The sequence below is a fragment of the Saccostrea cucullata genome, unplaced genomic scaffold, assembly GCF_032062105.1.
Source record: "Saccostrea cucullata isolate Sc308-1 unplaced genomic scaffold, CSIRO_AGI_Scuc_v1 ctg4043, whole genome shotgun sequence".
NCBI lineage: Eukaryota > Metazoa > Mollusca > Bivalvia > Ostreida > Ostreidae > Saccostrea > Saccostrea cuccullata.
In genome coordinates this window covers 38,979-48,612 of record NW_026935244.1, presented here as the reverse complement: position 1 = coordinate 48,612, position 9,634 = coordinate 38,979, and the positions used below count along the sequence as shown (strand labels likewise).

General features: G+C 34.7%; 1 protein-coding gene across 1 annotated transcript; it reads left to right on the top strand.

Moving 5' to 3' along the window:
* The first annotated feature begins 4,334 nt into the window (after positions 1 to 4,334).
* On the top strand, positions 4,335 to 6,940 carry LOC134242306 (uncharacterized). Its single transcript, XM_062724388.1, has 2 exons — positions 4,335 to 4,602; positions 5,190 to 6,940. The coding sequence occupies exons 1-2, from the start codon at positions 4,429 to 4,431 to the stop codon at positions 6,021 to 6,023; spliced, it is 1,008 nt and encodes a 335-aa protein (XP_062580372.1). The 5' UTR covers positions 4,335 to 4,428; the 3' UTR covers positions 6,024 to 6,940.
* Positions 6,941 to 9,634: the final 2,694 nt, after the last annotated feature.

Here is a 9,634-nt window from a genome sequence, read left to right as displayed (position 1 = left end):
CTTGTCTCTAGATTTTATAATTATTTTGTTTTTTCTATATAAAAAATAACGATTGTCAACTTCATTTATTAGCATTTCGCGTTTTTTGGTATATCTATTACTTGTATATTATTAATTTCATTAAATAGTGCAAGAATAAATTAGAAAATTGGTACGTTATTTCCATAGTTTTTATTCATTCATAAATCTTTGGATCCGCTCCTATACAGGTGCGCTAAGCCTTGATCACTACTGTAAACAAAACATTCATCTCGCCGAAAATGTTCATGATTCCGCTAAACTGAGAAAGTTTACACATGATTTATCATGTCATAAGAAACATCAGACCTGTACAATGCAGAAATGATCGAATTGAAGGGGAAAATTCAGGAGTTATTGATGGGAAAAATTCAGGAGTTATTATGTCGCCCCGAACGAAGTCGGGGACGACATATTGATATTGTACGCATGCTTTTTTTATCCAGGCTGTTTCTCGGAGATGGCTGGGACAATCTTCCTGAAACTTTCCTCAAAGGACGATCACTGGTTGTAGTTGTGCAGTGAGGTTGTTCAGTTCCAATATGTCTACCGTTGCCATGGAAACCTGTAAAAAGCGACAAATTTTGTCCGAGAGTGTTCTCTCTGGTCCCTTAAACATTCGTCATGAAACTTTTCTTATTTTAATGATTAGTATGTGTAGTTATGCAACTCGCATTTAAAATTTTCTAATAATCGATTATTGCCATGGAAACCAGGTGAAAGTTAAAATTCTTTAATTTCGATTTTCTCAATAACTACGCAGGTAATCGTTTTGAAACTTTCACTGTTTATTCCTTGCAATGTGTCAAAGTGATTTCTACTTTTAAAAAAATTGTAATGAGTCGCTCACAGTTGCCATAGAAACGAAACAGAAAAAAAGATTCAGATGTACACATGTGTTCTCCAAGGTCTAGGTCAAAGGGTCAAAGTTCTTGGTGTCCAATAAAAGTTCTTTTCACAAGGATTACATATTTGAAATACGAAAGCCCTAGCCCTTACCGTTCAAACGTAAGGTACTATGTTCAAGACAACCCCCCCCCTTTTTTGAAGCGCACTGCCAGGTAGAATACACAGATATAACATATACAATTTACAGGTAACGTTTTAAAAGTTTCATTCATAAAATTCAGTTCTCCTGATGTGATTTGATAGTTTGCCAACAGTCATTCTTCTTCTGTCTTGTCTCTAGATTTTATAATTATTTTGTTTTTTCTATATAAAAAATAACGATTGTCAACTTCATTTATTAGCATTTCGCGTTTTTTGGTATATCTATTACTTGTATATTATTAATTTCATTAAATAGTGCAAGAATAAATTAGAAAATTGGTACGTTATTTCCATAGTTTTTATTCATTCATAAATCTTTGGATCCGCTCCTATACAGGTGCGCTAAGCCTTGATCACTACTGTAAACAAAACATTCATCTCGCCGAAAATGTTCATGATTCCGCTAAACTGAGAAAGTTTACACATGATTTATCATGTCATAAGAAACATCAGACCTGTACAATGCAGAAATGATCGAATTGAAGGTGGCATGTCAGATTCGTTTTCCGGTAGAACCTCTACAAATTAAAGTGAAAGTAGGGAATTTTCTGAATTCTCACTGGCGTTTTAATACACAAAATAATTCGGCTGATCTTCTTAATAAATAATATTTGCCAAGCTTTTTTGGTAGGAAAGATACTGCCAATTAACAAGTATGAGGCTCAGTTCAGTACATCTGCCCAATTTCTTGTATGCAAGTCTGCAATTTTGTCCTGCACTACTTTCTTCTCCTACAGATTCTAAAAATAATGAGTGGGATGTACTCAATTAAGGTCTTCCGTTTCTAACGGAAAGAACTGATGAGGATATGGAAATAACGAACAGTATTCAATCTCAACGTCCATTAAACAAATATACAAAATAAGAGCAGAGCAAACACGGACCTCCGAAACATCAGAGGTGGGATCAGGTGCCATGGAGGAGTGAGCATCCCCTGCTGACCGGTCACACCCGCCGTGTGCTCATTGTCATAATCAGGAAATAACGGGAAAAAAAATCCGTAGTCAATTCAGTGTATAAATAATGGACTAACAATTGGTATGAAAAACGTCAGTCAGCATTTCATTCAATGATAAATTGTATTTGCTGACAAGGTCATTGTATCGACCATAGAATTTACGAAATGATGACTTTAAACGAGACTGTTGATATTCTTGTTTCATCAACTTGCTTGTCAATAATTTACCTCGTTTAAGAAATTGTTCATACGTAGAGCATGCTCTTGCGTATCGAATCAACTGAGATATAAATACTCCGTATGCAGGTAATGAAGGTATATTGCTGCATAAGAAAGGGAAGTTGACGATAGAAAAGTTAAAGATCATACGACTGGATGGTTATCAAAGCTTAGCTAATGGACCATTGTTTTAGTGATGATAAAATTGAAAGTCTTGTCCAATACGGGGCGACATATGCTATTGCTTGCAATAGCAGACTTTCTAGTTATTATTATTATTTTTCTTCTTCCTGGGAAAATTTTGTCCACGAGTGATCTTGTAAACGACACATCCGACTAAGGTAAAATGTTTTTAGGGTCAGTAGACATGTTATGTAGATTTGCCGAACGAAGGTCATTTTGCGCGCACGTGCTTGCAAGAGCGCGCACGTGCATAGGTGAAATTAACAATATAATGGATATTGCCGTAACTTTTCTATTTTTTGATGAAATTTTTTGAAACTCATAATGTAAGGATACATTAGTAGTATAGACAAGATAGCATGGTCAAAATAGCAAGGTTTCACGCGCATGCACGTGCGCTTCGCTCTGATTGGCTGAAACTAAAATCTCAATAACTCTCTTGTTTCTTGTCATAATTCTTTGAAATTTTGAACATAGTCCTACATTATGAAGTTCTACCGCATGATGTATAAGAATTTTCATTAAAGCATGCGCATGTGCGCGTGCTGCAATCTGATTGGCTGAAACTTTAAATGGCTATTTCTCCTTTGTTTTTTGACGAAATTCTTTGAAATTTAAAATATAGTCATGCATAAGGCTATCCTACAAAATGATATAGAAAAAAAATCATGAAATCACGCGCATGCACGTGTGCTGCAATCTGATTGGCTGAAACTTTAAATGGCTATTTCTCCTTTGTTTTTTGACGAAATTTTTTGAAATTTAAAATATAGTCATGCATTAGGATATCCTACGAAACGATATAGAAAAAAAAATCATGAAATCACGCGCATGCACGTTTGCTGCAAGCTGATTGGCTGAAACTTTAAATGGCTATAACTCCTTTGTTTTTTGACGAAATTCTTTGAAATTTAAAATATAGTCATGCATAAGGCTATCCTACAAAATGATATAGAAAAAAAATCATGAAATCACGCGCATGCACGTGCGCTGCAATCTGATTGGCTGAAACTTTAAATGGCTATTTCTCCTTTGTTTTTTGACGAAATTTTTTGAAATTTAAAATATAGTCATGCATTAGGATATCCTACGAAATGATATAGAAAAAAAAATCATGAAATCACGCGCATGCACGTTTGCTGCAAGCTGATTGGCTGAAACTTTAAATGGCTATAACTCCTTTGTTTTTTGACGAAATTCTTTGAAATTTAAAATATAGTCATGCATTAGGATATCCTACAAAATGATATAGAAAAAAAATCATGAAATCACGCGCATGCACGTGCGCTGCAATCTGATTGGCTGAAACTTTAAATGGCTATTGCTCCTTTGTTTTTTGACGAAATTTTTTGAAATTTAAAATATAGTCATGCATTAGGATATCCTACGAAATGATATAGAAAAAAAAAAAATCATGAAATCACGCGCATGCACGTTTGCTGCAAGCTGATTGGCTGAAACTTTAAATGGCTATAACTCCCTTGTTTTTCAACCAAACAGGATGGGATTTAGAACATAGATAGATGTAAGGGACTCCTACAAGAAGGTATGATCATCATGCACGTGCACGCACGTGCGTGCATTTGAAACGAGTATATTTAAAAATACTCTTGAATGAGTGATTTTTATTACTTTTGGACTGAATGCTTTAATATATAGTATATTAAAATATATAAATAGTTTAGACAAGATGATATGGTCATAACGCACATGCATTCACATGCGCTTGGGTGCAATGCTAAAAATTGAATATAATTGGTATCCTTCTGAAAAAACGTTGTTAAAGTCAAAAATGCACAGAGTTTGTCTTATTTAATGAAGCTTCCAGGGAATATGGCACCGAAAGGGAGTTGGGGAGCGTTTGGGGAACATCTGTAACGGTTCCCGTTACAATTAGCACTAGTTTAGAATGGTAGGCGTTGCTTGTAATCTGGCTATATTGTAACTTTTTATGTTTATTATTTGAAGCTTGATACTGTTTGTTTTAGACCAGATTTAGGATGGACTTGGTGATTGGCATTAACTTGGTCACTCTTCTGATGCCCTCTCTGAGGGGGCTGGTGGAGGGACACGGCCGTCTGATTGACCCCCCCAGCAGGTCCAGTATGTGGCGTTATGGATACAGAAATCCCCCCAACTACAACGATAACCAGCTCTACTGTGGAGGGGTACAGGTAGGGAATATCAATAATATGCTACGAGTACTTTCATGGGTTTATATTCTCTAAATGTCTGCTCATTTTTCTAAAAGAAGATTACAATGTAATGTGGTCTTGGGGCTAGGTGAACCTTAATTTACTATTTCAAAACCTTATCTTTTCAAGAACAATAGTTTGTTTTTTTCTGCATTTCAAAGAGATTTTAATTTTGAATTTTTTTTTTATAAAATTGCATCCAAATATACAGATTTGTTATAGAATACTATCTTTGGTTAACCAGTCACCATTTTCTATCTCATATACCGTATAAGCAGAATTTTTAGCTAGGATTTAATTTTGGCATTATAAGGCGAGGGTGTTGAGATCGCTTAAATTGAATATCGCTAAAAATTAATTGCGTTTCATTTGCAATAGCTTATTTAGTGAGCCTTTTGAAATCACTAAAATTACATCTTGCTTAAAATAAAATACCAATTTTTAAAATCAAATCGCTAATATTGCTTCTCGATAAAATTTCCACTTATACGGTATACAGATAAGCTTCTTCACTTTTTACCTTTAAATGATTTCAACTAGTAGATATATGTTCCTTTCTGCTACAGATCCAGTATGAGATGAACAATGGAAGATGTGGGGTTTGTGGCGACCCATTTCAAGGGCCTCATGACAATGAACCAGGGGGAAAATATGCTAATGGAATCATTGTTCATTCTACAAGTGTTGGTGCCATCATGCCAGTTACAGTAGAAATAACAGCTGCTCACAAAGGCCATATGGAATTCAAACTCTGTCCAAATGACGATCCCAAAAAAATGATCCCTCAAGAGTGTCTGGATGACTTTTTATTAACCATCATTGAGTCCAAAAGTACCAGATACCCTGTTACAAGCACTGGGAAGTACAAATTGAAACTACAACTTCCAGAGGGTGTCAAGTGCCGTGCTTGTGTTTTACAGTGGAAATATAACACAGGGAACAGTTGGGGAGTGGATCCAAAAACAAATACAGGATGTATAGGCTGTGGTAATCAGGAACAGTTTTATGGCTGTGCTGATATTGCCATAGGACACCCAAACATAGAACCAGGGTTTTCGTTAATAACTAATCAAATGAGCAAAGGAGGGCCCATTTTAAAGCCCGGTGTGCCTACCCCACCTCTGGTTCCCACTGAACTGGAAACAGGGGGACCTCTTTCCCCAGACAGCGGGGAGGTGGATCCGGCCTACAAAGTATGCAAGAGTTTCTTGGACTTCCGAAGTCAATTTCCAAACAAATATGCCAGACCCTGTGTTTGTCATTCCTGTGTAAGCAAGACTTGTGTATGTGAATGTTTTGAAAGTGATATTCCTGCCTCATCTACAAAGCATCTCCAAGGTTATCTTAATATGTTGACTATTTTTGTTGTGTCACTCATTTTACAAGGAGTTCCATTTTAACCTCTAGGCATAATTACTAGTTCTTATGAGACATAATAACGGGGCTGAATTTCAGATCGTAGTGACCATGTAGATATGTACCATATAGCTGCTAGGTTAGCTGCTAGGATCTAAAAATTAAGCCAGCTGTATTGCTAATTGTTTTCATTTATAAATTTATACAACCATCTTAAGACAAACATTAAGTATATGGAATATCACTGTACATGTATGTCTAGCTGTTTATTTGTATATATTTGGACATTTCAACTTTTAGCTCACCTGGATCCTAAAGGTTCAAATGAGCTTTTGTTATCACTTGTCATTTAATGTCAGTACAGTTATGACCCTGTACTCATCAATGTTGTTTAGGAAACCTTTGCAAACAGAATTTTCATACACCTGTATATTATGCTATCCAAATTGTTCTTTCCTCCTTCTGTTAAGTGTCTGTCCATATGTCCATTAGTCTGGGTGTTCACCTGTTAGGCTGCAGACAATTTTCGTTTTTTTTTTTGTTACATCTTTTACAAGTTTCTTCTCAAAATGACTCATTTTAGGAAGTATTTTCGCTCAGAAAACTTCAAATTTATCAAGCTAAAAGTTAATGAAAAAACATTTCTCATAAACTCATAGGACAATGAAAAAATTCTTAGATTCTTATTAATTCACCTGTGTCTGGGCGAATTTGAAAGAGAACATTTTATTAAAAGTGATGAAAAAAAAGATGAAAATAGCCCAGTTTATAGAATTATATTATTCGATGCAATAAGACACACATTTATTGAAAATGAAAATATTTTGTCAATTATCAACTACATGTATAATTAGGTGCTTATTGAGCATGTGATATAATTTGACTATGAGTTTTCAGCAACTTTTTCTTCATTGTGTTTATTTTTGTTTAATAAATAAAAAAGCAAATTCAAAGAGTTGTGGTCCCCCTTTTTGGTGTCTTTGTGGGTGAGATGTCATTTTTGTGGCATATTGTGTCAAATATGAACGGCCTTTCATTTGTTATTCAGAAGTTATAACTTAATTTGATTTTTTTAAATAAGGTCAATTCTGAAGGTCAAGACATGGAGTCAGAAATCATAGCATGCTTGGAAATATCTTGTCACAGGAAATGTACATGTCAAATATGAAAGCCATTTCTCTTCTCAATCAAATACCATAAGGAAAAATGAACATCTTAGAAAATAAGGTCAAACTTCAAGGACAAGGTCACAAGATCAAACATCATAGTGTATTAAGAAAGGTCTTATCACAATCAATACACAGATTTAATATGAAAGCTCTATATCTTCTTGTTCAAAAGTCATGATCAAGGTTAAGTTTATCGAAAGATAGGTCATATGTCAAGGTTACCAGATCAAATTTATAATGTATTTAGAAAGGTCTTGTCCAAGATAATACACATGTTTAATATGAAAGCCCTATCTCTTCTCATTCAAAAGATATAGCCAATTTGAAGTGTTTAATTTCTAAAAAGGAGATCAAACTGCAAGGTCATGAGGTCAAAAATCATTGTGTATTTAGAAAGGTCTTGCATTACACAGGTCTGATATGAAATCCTTATCTCTCATCATTCAAATGTTAGGACCAAGGTTAAAGTTTATGAAAAGTTAGGTCTAACTTCAAGGTCATGGTCACAAAGTCCAAAATCATAGTGTACTTAAAAGGTCTTGTTACAGGTAATACGCATCTATAAAAGCCCAAAAATTGTGAATTTTATGGCCCCAGGGTAAGGGGTTCTGGTGTAAGGGCGGGGATCTGTTGATTATATAGTGAAAATGCATTAATTCTTCGAAAATCTTTACCTTTGCTCCTTGGTATTATGCCAATGATCTAGGTTTCAATATTTATATCGAAGAAATTTCATGCCCCCTGGGTCAGGGGTATCGGGGGGGGGGGGGGGGTTACATAGTCTGAAAATAAATTAATGCTTTGAAATCTGCTCTGTGGTATTAATCAATCATTTATGATGAAATAAAATATATGATAAAATTTCCAGAATTTTAAAATATGTGGCCCAGGGGTCGGTGGTCCCTGTAGGGTGGGGTACATAACTGGTTATGAAGTGGAAGTGCATTTTCTCTTTGTTACTCTGATCTACCTCTGGGTATTAAGTAACTACTGTAAGCATGCTAAGTGTATAATCATGATAAACATTGGTGCCTCTTTCAAAATTGTGAATTTCATGGCCTCTGGTTTAAAACACGAATCAAATTCAATTGTTGGAAAGTTGTTACATGACAATAAGGCCCGTGGGCCTCTTGTTAAAATTTGAAAACTTTATCAATTTAGAATATTTTTTTTCATACCCAGCCAGATTTTTTCAGCATCACAGTTTTTTTTAATGCACCTGGATCAAAAGGATTATATTGTCAAGTGTTGACTCAGGTTGTACATTTTGAATGCCTATTGAAGAAAACTCCAGTCTGTTACTTTGGCGGTTATTAAAAACCTACTGAGATAACAAATCACTAATCTGACAGTATTCAACTTACATGTGAATTTTATAGAAATTTCTTAAATTTTATAGACCTTTCTTATAATTTACTTCCGAACAAAATTTAATAAATGAATGTGTGCTGTAAACAAGAATCAGGGGCCTCAATAATGTTTCAAAAAATAAGAATAATATGAGAACTGGTCAACTGTCTTTTCTTTTTTTCCAAAAAGCCTTTTTATCATGTTATTTCACACGGCACGTCACCTAATTATCATTACATCAAGATTGTAGGTAAGACATAATCTCATATTTCAAAAGTACAAAATATTGTTATCACGAGAATAAGAACTCACTGCATCAATGGTGTCATTGACTCATTCCATGCACTCTCATAGCAGCCATGTGATTTTTCCCCTTCATTTTCGAGATGAGACAAAACCATACATTGATCAGATTATACTTCTGCATCTACTCGACAAGCTAATCTTTCATAATGATATAAATAAATTGCGTCTACCAAGAAGACATTACGTACTAAACATAGAGTGAAGGCTCGGTCGGAAGGTTTCGTTGTACTTACTTGAAAACCATAATGTACATGTTGATCTTGTCGTGCAGGTTGTACCTAGAAATGAAATCGCCTAAACAGTTGTTGTAAGGTACCAAACAGCACAGATCAGTACACTTCTTGCATACAAAAACAACCGAATAAGTGTTTTTTCGTTGAAAATAAAAGAGACCGTCTCTCTGTCAACATGGTGGCGGAAAACGGCCAGGGAATTGTCGTAAATTCCTAATGTCGGAATAAGACTCGAAAAGCCAATGTTGAATAATTTTATCAGCACTCTATTGAAAATTACTTTTTTGTCAAATTGTTGCTTGTGATCCATTAAATTACTTTAATAACAAAACAAGTTTAGCTTTTAAAAAAAGCTCAGAGAGTCAGCAAGTGGATTTTTCTTCTCTAGGATAATGTTTTAAAGAATCATAGAGAACTGAAAAAATGCCGTTAACAAATTTTTAATCAGTAGCAGAGTTGGGCACTAAAATCAAAACATCGTCTTAATATTTTTTCTGCATAGGAACAGAAGCGTTCGTACATACAGATTCTTGCATTTTTGTCTTAAAATCAAAAGAACGGAAAGTATGTATAAACATTTAAGTTCCAATTCACGTA

Bases quoted from the DNA above. Each gene is read 5' to 3' on its own strand.
- LOC134242306 (XM_062724388.1), top strand. From the start codon at position 4,429: ATGGACTTGGTGATTGGCATTAACTTGGTCACTCTTCTGATGCCCTCT. The intron at 4,603-5,189 runs GTAGGGAATATC...TTTCTGCTACAG, and splicing joins TCTACTGTGGAGGGGTACAG to ATCCAGTATGAGATGAACAA.